The 25563-nt window shown below is 42.0% G+C and overlaps 1 protein-coding gene across 3 annotated transcripts; it reads right to left on the bottom strand.

The window, feature by feature from the left end:
- Positions 1 to 216: 216 nt before the first annotated feature.
- On the bottom strand, positions 217 to 16970 carry CD160 (CD160 molecule). Of its 3 annotated transcripts, none has more exons than XM_033094178.1 (4): positions 7758 to 8425; positions 6786 to 7112; positions 3395 to 3532; positions 217 to 1652 (listed from the first exon to the last, which is right to left on the bottom strand). In XM_033094178.1, exons 1-4 carry the CDS (start codon positions 7822 to 7824, stop codon positions 1645 to 1647), a joined length of 540 nt encoding a protein of 179 aa, XP_032950069.1. In that variant the 5' UTR covers positions 7825 to 8425; the 3' UTR covers positions 217 to 1644. The 3 variants fall into 3 exon arrangements, with proteins under 3 accessions (XP_032950069.1, XP_032950068.1, XP_032950067.1); XM_033094177.1 differs by lacking the exon at positions 217 to 1652 and adding an exon at positions 16865 to 16970 and having other exon boundaries at positions 1664 to 3532; positions 7758 to 7901; XM_033094176.1 differs by lacking the exon at positions 217 to 1652 and having other exon boundaries at positions 1664 to 3532.
- Positions 16971 to 25563: the final 8593 nt, after the last annotated feature.

Genomic DNA, 25563 nt, shown 5'->3' with positions numbered 1-25563 from the left:
GAAAGTATCCACGGGAGTGGAGTCTAAATGTCGCCTTTACTCTTTTTTTAAAAAAAAAATTTAATTGGGAAGGGGAACAGGACTGTTTTGGGGAACAGTGTGTACTTCCAGGACTTTTTTCCAAGTCAAGTTATTGTCCTTTCAATCTTGGTTGTGGAGGGTGCCGTGTTTAGTCTTAGTTGCAGGGGGCGCTGCCCATCATCCCTTGCGGGACTCGAGCTGACAACCTTGTGGTTGAGAGCCCACTGGCCCATGTGGGAATCGAACCGGCAGCCTTCGGCGTTAGGAGCATGGAGCTCTAACCACCTGAGCCACGGGGCCGGCCCTGCCTTTAGTCTTTGAACTAGGACACTTGGATCTGTGAATCATGGGATGTCGGCTTGTGGTTTTTTACCATTTCTGATCAGATGTACCGTTTTTAAGATCCCAAAATTATTAGACTTCCTCCCAACAAGATGATAGTTGTATTTTTAGCATCTTGGTGAAAAAATACGTAAGAAAAAGCAGCTATGATTTCAGTAATGCTTTTAAAGCTGTTTGTGTTTATTAGCCACATTGGAACCTACATCCAGTTGAATTGTACATACATATTTGTAAGACATATCTCAAAACTTCACTTGCCCAAGGACACACAGCCAGTATGTTGCCAAACCAGAATTTGAATCCAGGTCTTTTGACTCCATGCCTACTCTTTTTAACTCCATAAGACACACAATCCAAAATCCTTTGAGTTTGAGGTTCAAGACCATCACTGATAAGGGTCCTACCCATCTTTTTCAGCTTTCTCTCTCTGTGTTCCCACAAACCTTAGCTCCCACGTTTGGCAGGTCCTGGCCAAGGATCACAGGTAAGGTGTCTGTTCCCTTTCGCTGGCTTGCCATTTAGCTCCAGTTAAATTGTCTGCGCTCCCGCCTCTTCATTCATGTAGTTCTCCCTATCAGAAATAGCCTGCCCCCTCCTCTCTGCTTAACTGTGACAAGAGGTCATCTGTTCAAAGAGAAACGGGATTTGTGAATTTAGGAGAAAAAAGGCTGCCAGTATCGCTTTGGGCATTTATCTGACCAGAGACGTTGACAAGTACTGAGTTGAAGCTAGACAGCTGGGTCTGTGGTGTTCCTCATCTGCACACACCTTCCTCCAGCTGTGCTGTGTGGATGCCGTCGAACGCCACGTTGTCTCTTCGTTTCCTCATTTTCACACCACGCCTTTGCTTGTTTCCTCTCTCTCCCCTTTACAGTGTTAAATAAAAATTTCTTCCAAAAAAAATTGGTGTTCTCACTTTGTTTGACTTGCTTGTCTGATTTACGGTGTTGGAGGGGAGGCAGGAAAAGTTCTTCAGGGCACAAGCACACACACTTGTCCAATGTTTTAGCGAGAGCTGTACACCAGTCGTTTACTGGGGACTGAGCTGGGAAGGAAGGCACTATTGCTCTCGTAGTGAGGAGGGGAGGTCACGGAATACACCTTTGCCCCACTTTATGTTCCACAGACTCTTGGCAAATTTTGCATCTCTTCCCGTGTCCTTTGGCGGGGGCGGGGGCGGAGTGGAGCTCTGTGCATATTGTAATATGAAAGATACGAAGCTAAAGAGAGTCGGGTTTGTCGAGCTGTTAACTTTCTAAAAAGTTTCTTCTGGCAGGAGGCTTATAGAGCTGTAGAAAGAAAAAGGAAAGTTTGTATTACTGCCACACAACTTAGAATAGCAATAACACCTCATATCATTGGTCCTGGGATGTGTGTTTATAGGTGCTCAAGACTAGAGAGGGCGTGGAAAAGGAAGAAACAAGGTATGTGCTGTGTCTTCCTGCTGACGTTGCAGTTGTAATCTTTCCGCAAATCTGACTGATCCTGGTGGAAGTGGGGAAGGAGCCAACTTTTGATCTCCTTGCTGCAAGGTAGGACAATCAAAGAAGAAACAAATGCCATAAAAAATTCAGGGTAGTTTTTCCATGTATAGCACTGAATGCTTGGCACCGTGATCGGACAAGAATACTCACTGAAATTACTCATCAGCTGAGGGAGGCACAGATCCAGAAACTCCCCCAGCCTTTCCGCCACTGTGAGCACGATGACTTGATTTAACGCGACCCCCATCTGGGAAAATGTGTGTACTTTTCTGCTGAACACTACCTCTTCCATAATTCTGCAAAGTCTTGAGTTGGGGAAGGACAATAAAGGAAAGGAATGAATTCTCAAAATTGCATTCTCTTCACCTGACTGGAGAGGGGGAAGCTGCTTAGAGATTTTTTTGCTCTAGCATAAATTGGGAGTCAGGGGTAGTAGATTGTATGGCCAGGCTTAATGTCCTCTTTTTGCAGTTTTTATTCTATATGAAGAAATAAGATTTATTTTACTAACAGTAGTCTAACCATCGGAGGGAATTGAGACTCAATGAAGAAGCATGTCTCAAACGTCAGACTGCTTGATGTTCACCAGTTTCCTCTTGAAAAGTGGCGTAGGCTACGTTTGCTAGGGCTTTGCCATGGACCACCGATAAGGGTCTGTTTTCTTTTGATAGTGTAAGGGGCTGGAACGATGAGAGGAAGCTGTCTCAAAATGGGGAGGGTGGTGAAGGGGTGGAGAGAAGCTTATAGATTATAGCAGGTGATTGCTGAGGACACCAGATTTTAGAGTGAGAAGGACCTAACGTTAATTCCCGTGAACTGGGGCAACATTTAATCTCCTTGGACCTGTTTTCTGGTAAGTAATCAGGGAACTTGTGCCTGAAAGGGTTGTATGAGGTGGTCGAACCATCATATGCAAAGCCTGAGCCATCATACACATTCTTTTAAACAAATTTATGAAGAGCCTACATGTGCCTGCTGCTATTTGTTGGCGTAAGCAAGAGAAAAAGTCCCAGCATTTATAGAGCTTACCTTCTGGTAGCACTCCAAATGGTGGTTATTGATTTGAGGAAAGCCTAAATAAAATGGAATTCCGAATGCCAAGGACAGGCAAGAATCAGCATCAGTCAGAGGACTGACTCAGCTAGAAGTGTGTAATAGACTCAGTCTGGCCATCAGCCTTTGCTGAAGAGCTGCATTGTTCAAAACCCATCAGACCCAGTCTGTCTTGCCCTGTTCATTGTCACATCATGGCCTCAACTTGTAGCCCTCTGTTCATCCAACAAGTAGAGGCAGCTGTATTTACCTGCCTCTCCCACAGGCCTTTCCTCATAGGTCTGACCTTCCCAGTGGAAAGTGATTCATCCATCTTTGCCTAGCTAGTATGGAATCTTTAGTCCCTTTGGATCACTTGTTTCCTGTGGGCAGCCAGGGCTCGAGGAGCATTTCCCTCTCCCACTCGGCCTCCTTTCCAGCCTCGGAGAATAACCAAGATGTCACAGGTATAGCACCCGCATTGCTTGGGGTGCTTAGGGTTTATCCGAACATACCTCGAAGGGCCACCAGGCTGGTCATCGGTATCACCCAGAGCTTTTCTTGCCGGAAGCCTGAATTGAAAGTACCTTTACTATGGCTGAACTCGTGGTGTCCTGTTTGTTTTGGTCCCATCACCGTGTAGTTCCCTGTGTCTGGTTCAAAAGAGAATCATTGGATCAGAGAAGGGTTTCAGAAGTAGTATCCCCTTTTGCATCACCTCAGAACATCTTTTGATCTCCAAATATACCTGTCAGTATAATTCATTGCCCAAATAAGTATTTTTTTTTAACATTTGTGGGTTATGCTGTACTTGAGCAGCAATGAGTAAATATAGCATCTACTGTGTCACACTGGGAGTGCAAAGAGGCCTGCTTTAGAAGGAGCTCTAAAGTCAAGCCAGAGAAACAGTAACAGTCACCTTGGACTTTGGTGTTCCCAGGTCTCATTTGAAAACCATCTTCTGGAGTGGGTCAAGCAGTTTCAGCCTGTTTAAATCTGGGCTTTGGACTAGATCTGGACTTTTATCCACCATTCATTAGCTGAAGTTAAAATTACCTTTGAGCCTAAGTTATCACATAAGAGTGGTAGCTTTCTCAAAAGGCCATGAAGATATGATGAAATAACATATCACGTAGCACAATGCCTGACACGCAGTAATTGGTAGACACACATTTGGTGAGCGTGCTTACGTGCTGACTCTTACATATGCTGAGAGGACGAAAAAGGCGTTGTGTCTTAGGGAGAACCACGACAAGTAGAAATACTAGGAGGACATGAATACTAGATTTTAGAGAGCAAGGGCTTTGTTGTACCCCCATTCTGTTCTCCAAGATTTAGCACCCTGCCTGGGGTGCACAATAATATGAATTTGTTAGGTGAATGAAAATATTAAATAGGAAATTTTATATGGAGCTCCAGTGCCAGGAGGAAGTAGTTTGGACTGTCTCATAGACGGTGAAAAGACATTAAAACTGGATAATAGTGTGTCATGTACAAATTAGCATTTCAGAAAGATGTCTGGTGGGAGTATGGATAGGAAGCAGAGACCGTCTTTAGAGTTAATGAACCATTTATTAGGCAACAGCTCAGTGCCAGGCCCTGAGATACGTGTGGAAGACAAATGAGTAAGATGCGGTTGGATCTCGAGGAGATTGCCAGTGAGGAGACTACTGGAATAAGTGTGAGATGGTGACCTGGACACCTTTGGAAAGAGAGGAATGAATGTGGGAAAGAACTAGTAATACCTGGTAACTGATTGGATAGGGGAGGAAGAAAAGGAGGTACCAAAGTTTTGACAAAATCATGAACAGGGTTTGGGTTTGAGGAGATGGTAGGGCGTTCAGGAGCTTGGAGTCCAGTCGTCAGTGGAAATGTTGAACTGAAACTTAGGAAAGAGGTTAAAGCTGGAGGAGATATTTTGTGGATCAGTCATGAGGGGATGCAGGTTTAAATCAACAACTGGGGAGAACTGGGGAGAAACAGAAAAGATGGAAGGCGTGAGGAGTGAGTCTTGGGGAATGAATTATGGTTGAGAGCTGCTTGGAGGAAGTAGAGGCAAAGGAGGGAAAAGAATAGCCAGAAAGGTAGAAAGACCAGGGGCGCACAGAGTCACAAAAGCCAATGGAGTTGGGAATTTCACAAAGGAGAGAATGGAAGTGCGAAAGCTGTAGCTGGGTCAGATGGGAAGACAGACACCAGCAAGCAAGAGGAAAATCTAAACCAAACTGAAGCAGAAAATTTGGGTGCACTACTAACCATAGGAGATAATAAAAGGCTCTAGGCCAGGTTTTTAGTTTGTGTGTGTGTGTAATTTATATCTTAAAAAGTACGATAGTATTTGAAAAGTGATAATAGCAGTGTCCTTTTTTCCTCCTAGCTCATTCCCCAGAAACCGTCACTGTCGATTCTCTGAGATGTTTCACTATATTCCCAAATAATAGGCTCATATTACGACTTCTTGATGATAACCTTTAGACATTTACTAACTTTCCCTTATAGAAGACGAGGGTGTGGTTCTCTTAAGCCTCTAGGCACTTCCCTTCTCTGCACCTTTTCAGAAATCGTTATTACAAATTTTAGTTAAATTATCGTTTACATAATTTGGATTCTGTAAATGTACTTGTTACATACATTGTGTGCTATGATTGTGTTTTCTTTGGTAAAATTTAGTATTTTCCCTGGAGATAATGGTTACCTGATTTTTTTTTTTTAAACCGGCAGACTATTCCATACCCATGTCTTCAATCCTTTGTCATATTTGTCATAGATCTTCAGAAAGATGATCTATCAATTCTATTTTTACCCCCTAGAGATTTCCTTTCAGAGGCCTCTCTTCTCCTGCTCTCCTCTAGATGAATTGCTCTTTGGGACCCTTTTTCATTCTAGAATTTTCTTATCCCCTTTCCTCCGTTAGATTCCTTGCCTCCTGGATCCCATTTTGTCCACTCCTCTGATTCACTTTCTAGTGCTGCTGAAGCACATCTCTGGTAACTTCTTCAGAAAGATCCCATGGAAGACAAGTGTTTTTTTGAGTCATTGCATGTCTGCCAGTGTCTTGATTCTCTCCTTACATTTATTTGATTGGTAGTTTGGGCACAGAATTCCGGGTGGGACAAAATTTTCAGTTTTGAAGGCTTGCTCCTTTGGGCAGATAGGAACACAGAGCCACTGCTGGGCATATGAGGATGTCACGTAAGTAAATCTGAGGCTGGAGTGGCCATGTGTAGGCTGTGCCAGAGTAGTAACTGCAGGGGCGCATGCACAAAACGAAGGAGATACGCGGAGGTGGGAGGGAAGCTTTGCTGCCCCAGACAGTAACTGTGTAGGGTTCTGGTGGCTTTCTGGTTTCTGATTCCAGAAACAAGCTCCTGGGGGCCCACCATACTTGCTTTATTATTTTTTCCCCTATAATCTATGGCAGTTTGAATGGGTTTCTGTTTTCTTACAACTAAATGCCCTAAGACAACCATCCATTTTATCTCAAATCCATCCCTCCATCCCAGCCTGAAGGCTCAGTACCTGTATTTAGAAATATAGCCAAACTTCACAGAGAGCTCTGAACGGGGAATCAGGAGGCCAAAATTCCAGACCTCTATCTGCTTTTACTGGCACTGGTCAGTGAGTGACCTTGGACAAGTTGCTTTACCTCCTTGTAACTCAGTGTCAATAAAAAATGAGATGGCTACCTCAGTAAGATTTTTTAAAATTAAGGACAAAATGAGGTTAGCTTCCTATACATGCTTTGAGGAAAGCATTTACCAGTGGGAATAATGGAATAGGATTGAGTAATAGCACACTTCCCCAAGGAACTAACTGCCTATCCAGGACCTGACATACAACTGCTGTCTCCAGCTGTCGACCCTGCTTATGTCGTGCCTAGTGGTATTAAGGACATCAGGAGCTCACCTGTGACTAAAACGGAGATGAAATGGCCCTGGAGGCGGATATCTGGCTTCTGGCTTCTGGCACAACACTGGTAGGTCCCACTGTCCGACGGCATGGCCTGGTCAATGGTGAACAACAACTGAGATGACGTTTCACTGATACCGTCTGTCCCAGGATGCCGTTTCAGTCTCAGTTGCTCCACGCTGTTCTCAGGGGAGCAGTCCCCAAACTTGTCCTTGCAAAAAAACATGATAACCCCCTCCGCCTCTTCTTTCTTATGCCACAGAGTACAGATAAAGCTGAGTCGCTTTCCTTCCTGGGAAAAGGAGCTGTGGATGGTCATGCATTCTGGAACGGGAAAGGAAGAATTGGCCACGGGAGGTCAGGTATACATGGTAAATGATTCACTTACGTGTAAATGTTGAGGCAGAGATGGGGGCTACCCCTTGGACATTAAATACGACCCTTTTAGAAGAATTGTCTGTGAGGTATACCCATATCTGAGGGTGAACTGCAATCGCAGCTATTCAGGAATGGTTTGTATTTTATTTCTATTCTCCATCTGCAACTTCTATAAAGCACTTTAACTACAAATCCTCGTTATAGCCCTAGAGACAGGTATTCTTCCCATTTTATAGATGAACAAACTGAGGCACAGAGTAGTTAAATGGGTTGCCAGAGTTGACAAATATTGTGGTACCTGAATTTCATAAACTTAGAGTGTATAAAAGTTTGTAGGAATCTTAGATTGAGGGCGAAATTACTAGGCTCTTTGCAACACACAGCAGAGGCAGAATGTCTGATGAGGTGGGCAATAGTATTCTGACAAAAAAGAAAAACCACATTTTCCACCCTTTCCTTAGTGTCAAGAAGAGTGGGTCCTTTTCTTCCCCACCAGAAAAAAAGCATGGGACTCGACTGGACTCCTCATGAGTGCAGGATTCTCCCTGCTGGCTGTCTCTGCTCTGGGGACCTGGGATGGGCTGTCCTCACCACCAAGCTGGATGTCCACAATTGCCAGCAGAATGGCCAGGCCAAAGCAGCCTCTACCAGGTGCCATCAGCGTCCTGCACGTCGTCAGCAGCTCCAAGAACTCGAAGCAAATACTGGCTCTGTGATGTCCTTGGTCTCACTTTCCTGAAAGCACAGGGGGAGTCCTAAACAAGGTCTTCCAGGGACCCATGACCGTCTCCCTGTTCCAGGCACTAGCTTCGGTTGGCTAGAGTCTGATGGAGGTGGAAGAGGGCTGAGAGTCCAGTTGGCTGGGAAGCGAGACACTAAATCAGGAGAGAAGAGAGGGGTAGAGAGAAGAGACAGAGACACTGAAGGCTGTGTTTTCAGATATTTTTCTAAGTTAAATTGGATTGCTGGATCAAAGAATATGAATATTAAAAAAAATTTTTTTTCCACTATGTATTATCAAATTACTCTCTACAAAGGTGGTCAAGGTTAAGATGTTCAACAAGAATGCTTGATGATGTACATTTCTCCATGAGCTTGCTAGTACTGGATATTTATCTGTCTTTCATTTTGCCAACCCGAGGGATGAAAAATTAGATGTCACTTTTATTTTGCATTTCCATGACTAGTGAGGGTGAAGAGCTCTTAATGTTTATTGGTCATTAACATTTCCTCTTCTGCGAATTGCCTGTTCATATTCTTTGTATGTTTTTTTTCAATTAACTTGTAGAATCTTTCTCTGTATTAGAGATATTAACCTATCTACCATTTTCTTTTAAGAGTACTTAAAAAAAAATTTTTTTTTAATTTTATTGGGAAATATTTCCAGGGCCCATGAGCTCCAAGTCGTTGTCCTTTAATCTAGTTGTGGAGGGTGCAGCTCAGCTCGAAGTCCAGTCGCTGTTTTCAATCTTAGTTGCAGGGGGCGCAGCCCACCATCCCATGCGGGAATCGAACCGGCAACCTTGTTGTTGAGAGCTCGTGCTCTAACTAACTGAGCCATCCAGCCACCCTTCCAGGTGTTCAGCGGCAGCTCGTTGTCTTCACTCTAGTTGTGGAGCGCGCAGCTCACTGGCCCATGTGGGAATCGAACCAGCAACCCTGCTCACACTCTAACCAACTGAGCCAGATGGCTGCCCCTCTACCATTTTTTTAAAACAAATATTTCCTCCCAATGGGTTGTTTGTCTCTTTACTTTGTTTTTTTCCATAAGGAAAATTTACATTTGTATGCAATTAAATACAATCTATCTTTTAAATCATCTGTTTCCTATATTAAGAAAGTTTCCCTCAGGCTGAGGTTATAATTTTCTTCCAATATTTTTATTATTTTACCTTTTATATTTGTATTTTCTAATCCTGGCTAAGAAAAATTACTATATATATATATATATATATATATATATATATATACACACACACACACATATATATGTGTGTGTGTGTATACATATATATATATACACCATATATATATATATACACTCACACATATATGAATGTATGTGTGTGTGTGTATATACATATATATATACACCATATATATATACATATATGAATGTGTGTGTGTGTGTGTGTGTGTGTGTGTGTGTGTGTGTGTATATATATATATATATATATATATATATATATATATAAAAGAACCAACCCAAACTGAACAAAAACCACTCCAAGGAAACACCGAATTTTCATCAATAGGGAAATTGTTGATCTAAGAACATGATATTCCACTCCATTTTTTAAGTCTTGTGTTTTGATGTGTGTGTCTCTCAGCCATATTTAGGTTTTATTCATAAAGGTCTTGTCCGTTTGTTATTATTTCTGAATATTTTATATTTTTGCCACTATTGAAAATGTCGTCTTTTTCCCATTTTATCTTTTTGTTTCTCTTTGTCATTTTTCTTTTATATCATTCATTATATTCTTTAACTCTTCATTGTTGTTCCTATGTGAAAGACTGCTGATTATTATATGTTAATTTCATACCCAGCTACCTTCTCTTACTCAATTCTATAATTGTTTGTAATAATTTTTCAGTTGATTCTCTTGGATTTTCCAGTCATGCAATTATATTATTTGTAAATAATAATTACTTCCTTTTCTATTGTTATATCTCTGATTTCTTTCTCCTATCTAATTGTGTTGATGAAAATCTCCAGAAATTATTAAGTAGCAGTGGTGACAATGAATCCCTGTCTTTTTTCTGAGTTTAATGGGTATGCTTTAATTGTTTTCTTATTAAGCATGTGCTAGCTTTGGGAATGAAATATGTTTTATTATATTAAAGAGTATACATTTATTTCTATTTTATTAGGAGTTTTAAAAATATCAAGGATGAATGTGAAATGCTTTATTAATTGCCTTTTAAACGTCAAGTAAAATGGTCATATGATTTTTATTTGTAGGTATATTAGTATGGTGGTCTATGTTAATAGATTTCCTGAAATTGGTGCATTCATGCATTCCTAAAGAACAAAACCAAAAACACCATTTGTTCTTGGTATGTTATCCTTTTAATATGCTGCTGGACTCTGTTTCATAGTACTTTATTTAAGATTTTTGCTCCAATATTCTCAGATAAGATTGATTTCTTTTTTAGTTTTGGTATTACTTTAGTTGGGTTTTGGAATAAATGTTATGCTTACTTCACAAAAAGAATATGGAAACTTTTCTTTTTTAAGCTGCAGAACAATTTCCAGTAGCATTGAAATAATGTGTTTTTTAAAGATTTAGTAGAATTCTCTAGTGATACTGTGAGCTTAATGCTTTGGCAGGGAGAAGTTAGGCCTTGATACATTTTCTCTATTTCCTGTTTGGTAATTATTCTATTTAGTATTCTCTCTTTACTGAACCAGTTTTCTTGCATGTTTTTTTTTCTTCTTTTTTTTAGAAAATTATCTGCTGTATCCATAATTTATATTCATGGAATTGAGAATAGGAATCTTTTTGGTTCTTTAAATTTCCTCTGCATTCATGGATAATTCTTTATTTCGTATTTCAAAAACGAAAGAAAAAGAATACTCCCAATGTAAATATGTTAATGATTCTATAAATATACCAGGCTAAACTAACCAATTAAAAGACAGATCATAAGATAGGATTTAATGAAATGTAGCCATATGCTATATGCAAAAGGAGCATTTAAAGCACAAGGACATAAAAAGGTTGAAAGAAAAGGACTGAAAACATATGAGTTAAATATAAAACAGAGCAAAAAAGAAAGTGGCATATATTAATGTCAGACAAAAAAGACAAACATTTTTAGAAATAGAAAGAGTTACTATATAGTGATAAAAAAGATTCAGTCCACCAGGAAAATACAATTAGAATTGTGTATGCACTTAATAACATAATCTCAAACTATGTGAAGCAAAATTTGAAAGAACTGTAGGAAACCACAAGAAGATCCACAATAATAGCTACGTTTCCACACCCCTGCCTCAATTATGGATAAATCAAGCAGACAAACAAACAAGATATAGAAGATTTAAATAATAATAAACAAGTTAATACAGTGGACATACAGAGATCTCTCCATATAACCATTAGAGAATTCATATTCTTTTCAAACACACGTGGAAAAATTATTCAATTGATCATGTACTACTAGCTAATAAAGCAAGTCTCAAAGAATCAGTATCATAAAGACCACATTCTCTGCCATAATGCAATTAGCATACAGGTCGAAACCAAAAAGATACATTTTTAAAACCCTGTTTTCCATGAGTTGCATCATCTTTGCCTGTCATTCTCACTTTGTCAGTGAAATGGTGCAGGGGAGGAATACACAGGTAGAAGGGTTTTTGGTTGTGTCCTAGTTCTGTGGTTGAGCAATGGGCTCATCTGTGTTAATTACATTGTTCTGCTTTATGTTTTTAGATGTATGTTACCTATTTTTATATATATCAAATGATATATTTTAAAAGGTAAATATAACACATAAAGAAAAAGTCATGTATATATGATGCTACTATAACATGTATATAAAACTGAGAACAGAGATCTGAGGAAGTTTACTACCTACCAGCTTTTGTATTACTCTAAAGAGTTAGAAAAGCTGGTTGAAATAAATAACTTTCTATGAGAATACAAATGACCAAACGTGACAAAGAGAGGAAACCTAAAATACCCAGTAACCATGGAAAAAAATTGAGAAAATTATTTGGTACTATTTTCCTAGAAAGAACTGCTTTGGACAGTTTATAAGTAAATTCTTCAAGATATTCTGATGCTATTCAAATTGATAGCGTAGTAGGAAAAGAAGGAAATCTCATTTCTTTTTACTAATATCAAAACCTTAATAAAGAGGACTACGGACCAATCTCACATGAATATGCAAGTGAAAATCCTAAATAAAACATGAACAAACTAATCCAGCAGGATATTAAAAATATACCATGATAAATGGAGTGGGATTTATTTCAGAAATTCTTGGATAATTCAATATTAGGATTAATTAATAGGTTACTAGATCAAAAAAGAAAGTCAATATTCTGATCAAATATTTATTCCCACTAAAACCCTAAATAAAATGGTAATGAAAAAATATTGTTCAACATAATAGAGAAAAATATATATCAAAGAACATTCTAGCATCATATTTAATGGTAAAATACAATTTCTATTAAAATTGGGGGCAAGGCAAAAATACTTCCTATTACCTCTATTATTATTTTTTTTTTTTCTGGAAATGTTAGTCATTGAATTTAGACAATTAGAGAATAAAGTCAGGGATATAAATATTGGAAATCTTGAGGCAAAATTACTGTTATTTATACATGATGTAACTTACATCTGGAGATTCCAGGAGAATTAATTAAGACTCTGAGAAACAATGAAAGGTAGAGTATCTGAATAGGCCGTTCACAAAAAAGGAAATGCAATGAAAAGTTGTTCAGTCTTGCTAGTAGTCAGGGAAGTACAAATTTTTAAATTCAGAGTTCAGAATTACCACCCAACAGATGAATAAACATGAAAAAGATAGATAAATCCAATTCTGGTAAGGGTCTGAGCAAATATGTACAATCATTCACTCTGAATAAAAATATATCCTGTACCTTTGGCTTTATCTTATAGAAATAAAAGCATGAGTATGCTGGAATATATATGTATGAGGATATTCACTGCAGCAGTGTTTAGAATACCAAAAAATTAGAAAAAAGTGGAGACCCATTGGTTAGAGAATGGTTGAGTAATTATGACATTTCCATAGTATGGACAATTATGTAACTATAATTTATATAAAATAATATATTAATGTATAAACATACAACAAAAATAAAACTTTGTAAGACATTCACTTATAACATGAATACATAAAATCATTCATTTTCCTAAATACAATTGCTAGTCAGAAAGTATAGAAGAAAAAAATCCCACTCAGTATAGCAATAAAAAAATACTCCCATAAAATGCCCAGGAATTTAAAATGTAATAAGATTTCTATTAGGACCTATCGCATAAAAACTATAAAGTGCTATTAAGGAACATAAAAGAAAATCGAAATGGAGACAACTGTAAATTTAGCTATAAATTTGTCACAATCCTAATAAACCCCAGCAGCCTCCCCGTGGTCTGGGCCCTGTGCTGTTGCTCTGGCCTTGACCTCTTGCTCCCTGTCCTGTGTTATATGTCACACCTTCACGCTGCACCACCGTGACTCCACCAGAATGTCCTGCTGACTCTTGAGACATTGAAAGTCGAGTGACATGCTTTTGTCCTAGCTACAGAGCCTCATCTGAGTCGAGAGGAAGATAAAGAGGGGTTGCGTTGACTCACTCAGCGTAGGGTTGTGGTTAAAAGCATAGACTGCTTGTGTCCAAGTCCCCGTCTCAAAACTTACTAGTTGTGTGATGGGCAAGTTTCTTAGGCTCCTGGAACAGGAACTAAGCTAAACTCTTAATAAATGGCTATCTTTGGCACACGCCCAGCAACGATGACGTGTCAGGCACCAGAGGGCACAGAGAGATGGCAAACAGCAGAGGCAGACTATCTCAGTGGATAAATGCAGCCTCTAGAGTCAGGGCAGGTTTGTGATCTGACTCTGACAGGTACTAGCTGTCTAATGTTGGGCAAGTTTCTTAACCTCTGAAAATCAGCTTATTGACCTATGAAATGGTGATAATACTCTGTTCCCAAGGTTGTGTGGGTTAAAGGAGGCCACCAATGGAAGCTGCTTACATGGCATACGAGTACTTCCCATATGGTGCCTGGAGCAGAATAAGGGCTCAGTAAATGTTCGCCATGATGAGTTTTACGGTTCCTCATATTTGAGGCAATTTACAATGTCCCAAGTAAATCATGCATAGACACATACATGATTATGTTTAGTTCTTATAGAACACTGAGCTATTATGGTTATTTAAAAATGGTCATTTGTACTAAGCATATGGAGGCTTACAGAAGCATTGTGACTAGTTTGAAATCACAGCTTCTAAGTGGGGGTGCAAGGATTCTAACTCCCAACTTCTCCGGGTCTTTCTCTCCCAGTTTCGTTTCCGTTGTCCCTCTTCTCACACGGCTGCAACGCCAGGACCGTGATAACAATAATAAGGTCATAAGTATACCAAGGAGTCGGGAAGGAGAATTCTGAATGCGAGGTCTTGGAAAGGCTGCAAGGTGGCAATGGAGTTAGTCCCCAGTGATGTTTGTCGACATTGGGGCGCTGGTGCCTGATGGATACAGTGGTGAGAGTGAGCTGGGGAGATTTGGGGAGTCCTGACTCAGCACTAGCTAGTGGTGACATGTTGAGAAGGTCCAGTCCCTTCTCTAGGCATGTTTCCTGAGGGACTAGTGCAGCGGGATGGGAGGGAGGCGGGGTAGGAACTGAGACAAGGAGAGAGTGGCAGACAGGATGGCGTCGTAGGCACTGACGTGTCTCTGTGCCTAGGGCCTAGCTGGAGCAGAGCATGTAAGTCTGTTGTGGGCCTTTCAGGAGGGCTGGGGGCCATGGGGAAAGGATCCTCTTGGAATAGGTGACCTTGGTGTCCCGCAGAGCAGGCGCCGCTGGTTCTGCACTTTGACCGCTAGAGGGCGCTGCCTTCCAGTCCTCCCTGCACTTCCCCTTGAGCCACGCGTGGCCCCTTGAACCACGCGTGGCGTGGAGTCGGGCTTGCGAGGCTAGCCTGGGAAAACTTAAAGCAGTAGTGGAGAGGTGTGTGTGTGTGCACGTGCGCGCGTGTGTGCAAGATCAGGTCTGGTGGGTCCTAATGACACGGCATGTACTGGAGCTGCAATTGGCCGTCAATAGTGGGAAGAGGTAGTGGGGGAGGGAAGTCTGGGGAGTTTGTGGGGCCATGTGCCAGGAGCAGGTCTCCTAAACCAGAGAGGGCGCGCAGGAGGGTGCAGATTAGGTTAGCATCGTCACCTTCCAGCCTTCCCCAGGGCTTCCCCGCTGGCTGCCCAGGGCCTATGGACGCTCAGCGTGGAGAGGTGGCAGCTGGCAGTAAATGTCCCCTCTCCCCAACCTTTGGAAGTGGGAGGCACATGGGGTCCAGGGTTCACATCCAAGCTTCGTGTGATCTCAAGCCCGTATCTAACCTTGCTCAGCCTCACATTCCTCTCGTGTTTAAAGTTCTCTCATGCAAATATTGTGTGGATTAAATGACACCCGAAGCTGTCCCCAGAGTTTTCTGGGGAATGTGGACTGTCACTGGTGGGGACAAGAATGTAAAGAAGAGGCTACATTCTCTCTGCCACCAAAACCCAGATCTGGCCTCTCAGAGGAGCTGCAAGGTTAACACTCAGCTCCACAAACACCTCTCTTTTCAGATCTTCCACAAAACTGAAAAAGATGTCCCAGGCCCAGAAAAGGGATCTCACCAACTGCCACAAACCTGACTCTTTAAAATAGAACCAGACTGCAAGTATACCAGGGTTAGTGTCCGGATGCCCTGGGAGCACTTGTCTGCTTTCTCAGGCTTCTGGCTCTGCCCCTTCACATGAATGGGCCTCGGACCCTTCTGGCTGTCTGCTGAAGTCTCCGGGTCCTCTTCTCAGAGTGACATTTAAAATGAATAACATACAATACACAGGCTAACAAAGGAATCACATTATATCAAAACAGTTGCCCAAACGTTAGAAGAATGTGTCCGATGGAGTGGGATACATGCTGCTTTAGATCTAGCATGAGCCTCAGAGCTGTCGTAATTGCACAGTAGTGGTGACCGTACGTGACATTTTGAGAAATCTACAATAAGTTGTCATGAGATTTGAAAATACCTGTGATTTCTATTGATGGCAGATTCTATCGTGGTTTGTTGCCTACATTCATAATTGAAGCAAATGCTAATTTTCACCTAGAGACTGGTGAAAATAAAGATGGAATGTTTTCCCCAGATTCACAAATCGCATGAATAAATACACGGCCCCCCCAGTTAAGAATCTCTGCAGATCGGGCTCCTCATTTTACAACTAGGGAAACTGAGGCAAGCAGGTCTCCTGACTCCTAGGTTCTGGACCTGGGAGAAAACTATCTTCAAACCATTATTTTCACCTTGGAGTTCCCAGGTTTACTCTGTCAAAAACATGCCAGTGGCCTGAAGCGTCCCTTGTTTGCATCAACCCCCCTCCCCTGCCCCCGCAGCATCTATCTGGGATGTGAACTGCCCTCAGAGGTGCCTCCCAGGGCCAGCTCCAAGTGCCATGGAGCCCAGTGGCTTGTCCCAGGCCAGTCACTGAGGGTTCCAGAGGAAAGGCAATCCAAAGCATGGAAACTATCCTCTACTAACTATCTCCTTTTTACTGACAAGAATGACCCTATGTCATTCGTCCCCCAGTGAGCACTGAAAAAAAGAAAGTAGCCTGGAGGATTTAGAACAGCACGAGGGACTTAAGGTCTGTCAGGTACAGTTCTTTCAAGGCGCTCACCTGGATTTCCCTCCCATGAACACACTGTGTCTTTCTTTCCCATTTGAGGAAAGTGTCAGGGCGCCCATATCCCTGAGAGTCTGCTGGAGAAGAGCTAGCATGCTGGCCCAATTGGCCAAGTGACACTTCTCTTTCCCAAGCTCCTGAGGGTAAAGGCATTTGAAGAAACAGGGTTTCTCAGGGACCTCCCTGGAAGCCTGTCTTTGCCTGAGCAGTTTCGTCAACTATTCCATCCCTGCTCCCAGACCCCAGGTCCCCAGGGGGGCTCTTTACCTCAGGAAAGTAGTTCTCTCCTGCTCTTAGGCGGGGGGGCTCTGGTGACAGCACTTTGAAGAAGTTCTCAGCCCTTGACTTGTTCTTCAGTCTTGTGAAAACCCCATCTCCCACTTCCGTCATTGTTCTGCCTTCACTACGGGTATATATGGTCTTTGAAAACCACAGAATGGGTTTTTCTAGCCGTCAGGGGTCTTCCTGCCTTTCTCTCCTCCCCACCCACTGTGAGTGTTTTTCTCCTTTCTCTCCTTCGCCTCCTCTGCTGCTTTCTCCTTTTCCTTTCCCTTTTTCTTGTGTTAGAAATAGACGAAGACGCTGAGAAGGCTGAGGGAAAGAAACCCACCCTTTGAAACTGTTTTCTTCACCTTGTGGGACACAGATTTTTCACTTCATAATTCATAGTAAGGACAAGACTGGTAATAGAATAACAAGAAGATATAAGGACAGAGTGCCTTCAAGTATAAATAAAAGTGCCAAGTCTTTCCCAGAGAGAAGGTTTTGCTTAGGAGTAGGACAGAATGGAGCTGCTCCAGGCTGAAGCGGACCATGGCAGGGAGGGCAGGGGAGGGGAGGAACGGGGGCAGCCAAAATGGTCCTGTACGTAGGGGTGAGAGATGGATGACTTACCTTATTTCCCCCACCTACGACCTCCTTACCATTTCTATTCTGTTCCTCCTTGGTTGATGATGGCTGGGGAGACCACAATGCTTCTTTCTAAATTCTAGGGTTGTGCACGTTGGTGGAAAGAGCTTTTGATTCTCGGCAAGGCCAGGCCAGGCCCTGTGCCAGAGGGTACCCAGCACACAGGGAAGCCCCCGGGTTCCGGAGCAGGCACCTGTCATGATGGCCAACCAGTGCCGAGCTACCCGGGAGCCCAAGGGGTATCATAAGAAGTGAGGTTGGGGAAAATTTCTCGTGACTAATCTAGAATTGCTCTGACCCTTGTGTGGACAGGAAACTCCTGTTTGGTTGTACTCTGTGGTCCTTAAGACAGTGAGGTGCTCTGGGTGGGCTTTGAGGTCCTTGGAGGTGGCTGCACCAAAGCCATCATTGCAAGTGTTGTCAGGTGACACAGACAACAGGGACATCTCCTTATTCCATCACCTGTTCAGCTTTCACAACAGAAGGAGTTGATTCCAGGAGCCCATGGAAACCCACGTTGGGAAGGGGGAGCTTCATCCCACCTACATGTCTGTCACCACCATCCTGGTCACAGGACCGGTCTACCAGGAGACCTGACCCCACAGATATCAACTGCTAAGCTGGGCTTGGGATCTGATAACCCAGTATCCTTTGCTGTCCCTACTGTAGCGGTCAAATTTTTGACTTCTCTGTTCCCTATAATGGAGATTTGGCCATGCTTGTCTGTGTGGGATATGTGGAAGGTTGGCTCTGTGGGCGTTTCGTTCAGGGCCTATCCGGCAATGATGGTTATGAACATGAAGAGGAGTCGAAACAAGGGCTGTAGGTGCATGAAAATGGGGCCTCTTGAGCACCCGCAGACGCACATGTGTTTACACTGGTTATTGCAAACCCTCAAAGTTCTGCAAAGACCTCAGGTCTTGAAATGGAACCACAGAGGACTCACTTCCTTCGTATCAGTCACGTGGTATCTGTCCATCCTGCAAACTGGTGTATATATAGTTTTCTGAAAAGGCTGCTTCTGATCAAGCCTCACTGAACTGCGTTGCATGTTAGGCAGTGCGGGGTTGACATGAGTGAACTCTCAGGCAGAGCACGCTTTGTTGAGGGGGGCCCCATCCCCGCGAGATGAGATGGAATGCGCTAAGTGTTTACGCACCCCAGAAGTGAGAGCAAACCCAGAAAGGGAGGGAGGAAGGCAAGAGGAAAGAAAGGGGGACTCCCCGTGTGCCAGACACTGTTAGGTACTTTAGGGGACAAAGGGACATTTGAAGGGAGCTTTTAAAGAAGGTAGGATTTCAAAAGGCAGGAATAAGTGTTTTTCAGATATAGGAACGACAAAAACAGAGTGTAAGGGACGTACAGGGAAACCAGTGTCCGACTTTGGGGGGCTGGTGCCTGTTGGATTCAGTGGGAACCTCTGAAGTGACTTGGATGGCTAGCATGTGGTCTGCCTCCTGGTGGGGGCGCTGGAGAGGCCGCCACTCACCTACAGCTTCCCAAATAACCATCCTGTCAGCCTTTGGATGTCTAAAGGACCTGAGTCCAATTACACAATTTAGCAACTGATGCATAGTTTTCAAGATCTTACTAGTAAGTGCTCACCATTACAGGAAAATCTGGTGGGATAGTAAATCACATTTTTATCTTACTTCTGTAGAACTGTGAGGTCTCAGAAATGGAAAGGACTAAAACAGCCATCGGGCAGGGTGCAGGCACTTCTAAGCCAGTCGTTCTCACACTTGAGCGTGTATGAGGATCACCAGGTGACCGTGAAAAGACAGATGGTGGGGCCCAGCCACGGAGTTTCTGATTCAGTAGGTTTGCGGCGGGGTCCAAGGCTTTGTATTCCTCACAAGTTCCCAGGTGCTGCTGCAAACTGTTCTATGCAATGCCTCTTGTGTTCTTTGCTTTCCTCTCCAGTGGTGTGCAATTCATTACCACCCAAAACACACCCCCCACCACCACCACCAATATTCTTTGGCGAGCACCTCCAGCTGTTGAAACATTCTTCCTCGTGTTGCCTTCACACCTGCGTCCCTTTAACTTCCAACCAGTGCTCCTAATTCTGCAGAGGGTTCCACACAGAATTTGTCTCTGGCTCTTGGTTAAGTCGTAGCCACGAGAGTCAGGATGCCTGCTTCATCCACCACTTAGGTGACCTTGGGCAAGTCACTCAACTTTTCTGAATTTTCCTCATCTGTAGAATGGGAAGAATAATAGCACTTACATCATAGGACTGATGTTTAGAGTAAATGAGAAACTGTATGGAAAATAATTAACATGGTGCTTGGCACATAGTAAGTACTCGATACATGCTGGCTGTTATTACTGAGTTTTCCTTTTTACCTCCATCAAATATCTGAAGAAACTTAATCCTCCTATCTAATATTTCCTGTGCTAAATATTCCCAATTCCTTCAACTATCCCTTATGGCACAACTTCTTTTTTTTTCCAATTTATTTTTTATGTGTTTATTTTTCAATCACAGTTGACATTCAATATTTGATATTAGTTTCAGGTGTACAGCATAGTGGTTAGACATTTAGGTAATTTATGCAGTGATCCCTCGGATTAATCCCTACCTGGCAGTATGCATAGTTATTACCATACTACTGACTATATTCTCTATGCTGTACTTTGCATCCCTGAGACTGTTTTGTAACTACCAATTTGTACTTCTTAATCCCTTCACCTTTTTCACCTGGCCCCCCAACCTACCTCCCCTCTGGCAACCATCAATTTGTTCTCTGTATCTATGAGTCTGTTTCTGTTTTGTTTGTTCATTTATTCTGTTCTTTAGATTCCACATATAAGTGAAATCATATGGTATTTGTCTTTCTCTGACTTATTTCATTTAGCATAATATCTTCTAGGTCCATGCATGTTGTCACAAATAGTAAGATTTCATTCTTTTTTACGGCTGAGTAATATTCCATTGTATATATGTACCACTTCTTCTTTATCCAGTTGTCTATTGATGGGTGCTTCGGTTGCTTCCATATCTTGGCCACTATAAATAACGCTGCAGTGAACATAAGGGTGCATATATCTTTCCAAATTAGAGTTTTGAATTTTTTGGATAAATACTTAGAAGTGGAATTGCTGGGTCATAAGGTAGATCTTTTTAAATGTTTTTTAAACTTTTATTTATACAAGTGTGCTTTTCCAGGACCCATCAGCTCCAAGTCAAGTAGTTGTTTCAGTCTAGTTATGGAGGGCACGGCTCACAGTGGCCCATATTGGGATCGAACCAGCAACCTTGTTATAAGAGCACCACGCTCTAACCAATTGAGCTAACCGGACACCCTCTATTTTTAATCTTTTGAGGAACCTCCATACTGTTTTGCATAGTGGCTGCATCAATCTGCATTCCCACCAACAGTGCACGAGGGTTCTTTTCTCCACATCCTCACCAACACTTGTTATTTGTTGATTTATTGATAATAGCCATTCTGACAGGTGTGAGGTATCATTGTGGTTCTATTTTGCATTTCTCTGATTATTAGCGACATTAGTCATCTTTTCACATGTCTACTGACCACCTGTAGGTCCTTTGGAGAAATGTCTGTTCAAGTCCTGTGCCCATTTTTTAATTGGATTGTTTGTTTTTTTTGGTACTGAGTTGTATGAGTTCTTTATAAATTTTGGATATTACCCCATTATCAGATGTATCATTAGGTGAATATCTTCTCTCATTCAGTAGGTTGTCTTCTCATTTTGTTGATGATTTCCTTTGTGATGCAAAAACTCTTTAGCTTGATGTAGTCCTATTTATTTATTTTTTTCTTTTGTTTCCCTTGCCTGAAAAGATATATCAGAAAAAAATATGACTAAGAGCAATGTCAGAGAGTTTCCTGCCTATGTTTTCTTTTAGGAGTTTTATCATTTCAGGTCTTATATTTAAGTCTGTAATCCATTTTGAGTTTATTCTTGTGCATGGTGTAGGAAGGTGGTCTAATTTTATTTTTTTGTATGTATTTGTCCAGTTTTCCCAACACCATTTCTTAATGAGACTGTCTTTACCCCATTGTACATTCTTGCGTCCTCCTTTGTCAGAGATTAATTGACTATATAGGTGTGGGTTTATTCCTGGGCCCTCTATTTTGTTCCATTGATTTATGGGTCTGTTTTTATGCCAGTACCACGCCGTTTTGATTACTATAGCCTTGTAGTGTAGTTTCATATTGAGTAGTGTGATACCTCCAACTTTGTTCTTCTTTCTCAAGATTGCTGTGGCTACTTGGGGTCTTTTGTGGTTCCATATAAACACACTTGTTTACGTGGTGTATCACATTAATTGATTTGTGGATATTGAACCACTCTTGCATCCCAAGAATAAATCCCACTTGATCATGGCATATGATCTTTTTAATGTATTGCTGAATTCGGGTTGCTAATATTTTGTTGAGGATTTTTGCATCTGTCATCAGGGATACTGGCCTATAGTTTTGTTTTGTTTGTTTTTTGTTTTTGTAATGTCTTTGTCTGGTTTTGGAATCCACTTAATGGTGGCCTCGTAAAATGAACTTGGCAGCCTTTCTCCTTCTTGAATATTTTGGAATAGTTTGAGACGGATAAGTGTTAAGTCTTATTTGAATATTTGGTAAAATTCACCTGTGAAGCCATCTGGTCCAGAACTTTTGTTTGTTGGGCGTTTTTTTGATTACTTATTCAATTTTGTAGTAATCAGTCTGTTCAGATTTTCTGTTTCTTTTTGATTCAGTCTTGGAAGGTTGTATGTATCTAGGAACTTATCCATTTTTTCCAGATTGTCCCATTTGTTGGCATATAATTGTTCGTAGTATTTTCTTATAATCCTTTGTATTTCTGTGGTTTCAGTTATTCAGTTCTCCTCTTTCATTTCTGATTTTATTTATTTGGGTCCTCTCTCTTTTCTCCTGATGAGTCTGGTTAAAGTTTTATCAATTTTGTTTGTCTTTTCAAAAAACCAGATCTTGGTTTCATTGATCTTTTGTATTGTTTTTTTAGACTCTATTTCATTTATATTTGCTCTGGTCTGTATTATTTCTTTCCTTCTATTCCCTTTGGGCTTTGTTTTTTTTTTTTTTTTTCCTAGTCCCTCTAGGTGTAAGGGTAGATTGTTTATTAGAGATTTTTCTTGTTTCTTGAGATAGGCCGGTATTGCTATGAATTTCCCTCTTAGGACTGCTTTTGCTGTGTCCTGTAGATTTTTGGGTCATTGTATTTTCATTTTCCTTTGTCTTAGGGTATCTTTTGATTTCTTCCTTAGTCTCATTGTTAACCCATTCATTGTTTAGTAGCATGTTATGTAGCCTCCATGTGTTTGTGTGTTTTTCAGTTTTTTTCTTGCAATTGATTTCTAGTTTCATACCATTGTGGTTGGTAAGAAACTGGAAATGAATTACAAGAAAAAAATTTTTTTGTTGTTTATCTTATGCCCATGCCATATTATAGATGCTTGATATAATTTCAGTCTTCTTAAATTTATTGAGATTTGTTTTTTGCCCTAACATGTGGTCTATTTTCGAAAGTGTTCCATGTGCACTTGAAAAGTGTGTATATTCTGCTCCTTTGGGGTGAAATGCTCTAAAAATGTCAATTAAATCCATCTGGTTTAATGTATCATTTAAGGCCACTGTTTCCTTGTTGATTTTCTGTCTGAAAGATCTATCCCTTGATGTCAGTGGCATGTTAAAGTCCCCTACTATAACTGTATTACTGTCAATCTTTCCCTTTACGTTGGTTAATATTTGCTTTATGTATTTAGGTGCTCCTATGTTGGGTGCATAAATGTTTACAAGGATTATATCCTCTTATTGGATTGATCCCTTTATCATTATGAAATGTCCTTCTTTGCCTTTTGTTGTAACCTTTGTTTTAAAGTCTATTTTGTCTGATATAAGTATTGCTACTCCAGATTTTTTTTCATTTCCATTCACATGAGATATCTTTTTCCATCCCTTTACTTTCAGTCTGTATATGTCTTTCAATCTGAGGTGGGTCTCTTGTAGACAGCATATGTATGGGTCTTGTTTTCTTATCCATTCAGCTACCCATTTACATTTAAAGTGATTGTTGATAGGTATGTAGTCATTGCCTTACGGCACAGTTTCAATATTTCTTTCATCCTTGTTACTCTTCCCTGAGAAGAGTCTAGTTTGTCCAATTCCCTTGTCAAGTGACAAACTGGCCTCAGCATAGTCAGAGCTTCATCTGTTCACTGCAGCCTATGAGAGTAACATTTCTTTCGTGACTCATTTCCACATTTCACTCAATCATATTGGCCTTTCAGGCAATGAAGATGCCAGAGACCATGTCTGCATATAGGGAAGTTTCATTATTTGCTCACATTTGCTCTTGAAGCTCTCCTGGCTGCATCCACACATGGCTCTTACTGTGTGTAAGTTTGTGGGTGTTAGTTGGGGAGAGCACCTCTGATCTTTGGTTCGATTTGGGGCTTATAACTGCTTCGTGACTGATGGGATGGTCAGTGGCCCAGCAGACTGTACGAAGCATGTCAGAGACTGACAAAGAAAAGGGATTGACTACTCTTCTCTGCCTTGACCTTGACCCCTCTGGCAGAGTGAGCAGTTTTCTGGAAGGAAACCAAGCCTCAGGGCCAGAGGGCATTTACAGCAAACCTGTGCAGGCGTTTCAGTGCCCTCTCCCAGCGTCTGTCCCTATTGGCCTTTTGCCCAGAGTCCTTGGTAGTATACGAAGAGGGAGTCAGGGCTGTTTTATTGTGGAGATGGGGTGGCTGCCTCAGGGGGTTGAGTATCAAGATTACAGGGCAGGCCCTGGGTAGAATGCCTCTCTCAGCCTCCATCCTCATTTCCAGTCGGTAGCGAATGACTCCTTAAGTTCTGTCTTTCTAAACAGGCGGCAGAGAAAATGTGTCTGCCCAAGCTCCTCCTGGTCATAGAAGATACCAGGCTCCTTTGTAGCCAGGACTTGGCTGGCGGTAACCAGGCCTGTGGGGCCCCTGGCTCAGCAGCCTCAACACTGTCACCTGTTCCACACACTGATTTGTGTGGGGATAACCTGAGTTTCTCTAGGACATGACAGGAAGGGTTGTGGTCGCAGCTTTGTTGGTCCTCTGGATTGGGATGCTCCCTCATCGCCACCACAAAGCCACTGTGCTGTGCGAACAAATAGGGAGAAGTCTCCTCTTCCCACCTCAAGGCCACACTGCTTCCTGGACACCAGAGTCACACAGCACAGGGCCCCGTAGCTGCAGATCCCCATTCTCCCCTGCTTATCGCCTCCTGAGAGCCGCCAGTGCTGGCTCCTTGCCAACGACCCTGCCAAGCTCTGTCTTTGGCCAAAGGAGTGGAGGGAAGGAGCCTCCTGTACTTTGTGGCCTCTGCACTTCCTCAACCTTCCCACAGCAGCAGGAATCCCAGGCCTTTTTTTTTTTTTTTGGTGTTCATATTTAATTCCACCAAAATCACACCATAAAATTGGAGCGTTCTGAAGGATGGCTGACAAGAGGAAAGCGGGAATGAAAGCCTCCGTATGCACTTACACACACGAGTCACGTTCAGGATTCACTTCTTGACTTCATTGTTACCACAAAGAAGTGGCTTTCTGATCATGTGGGTCATGACGCAACATCAGACACTCCTGCCCCGGGTCTGTAGATACTTTCCTCCCCACCCCGCCCAGGCCTCTAAGTGCTGGCACAGAGCAGTCTTAGCCTCTTGTGGAGACTAAAAGTGATGGATGCCTACTTCTTTGAATCAGGAATCAAGCACTTTGCCCTCCAGGATAGTTTCAGTACGATCTATGGGGAGAAGGGAGAGTTTATCAATGGATACTTTACCGAGGGCGGGATTGCAGACATTCCTATAGCGGGCTGACGGGTGGCAAGCACAGAGGCTACATTCCATCTTCAGGCAGATCCTGTGGGACCGTCCTCAACCTCACTTGGGCCTCCGAGAAGAAAACGTACCTTCTTCAGTGGAAAACGAAGGCAAGCGTTGCATTTTTTTCACCCTGGCGTACTAGAATTCTAAGCAATGGGAAAAACAGGGTGAGCAAGGATTAGGTTGCTTTCTAAACTAGAATGTTGG

This window comes from Rhinolophus ferrumequinum, chromosome 22 (assembly GCF_004115265.2).
Source record: "Rhinolophus ferrumequinum isolate MPI-CBG mRhiFer1 chromosome 22, mRhiFer1_v1.p, whole genome shotgun sequence".
In the NCBI taxonomy this organism is placed as follows: Eukaryota; Metazoa; Chordata; class Mammalia; order Chiroptera; family Rhinolophidae; genus Rhinolophus; species Rhinolophus ferrumequinum.
This window is presented reverse-complemented; position numbering and strand designations above follow the sequence as displayed.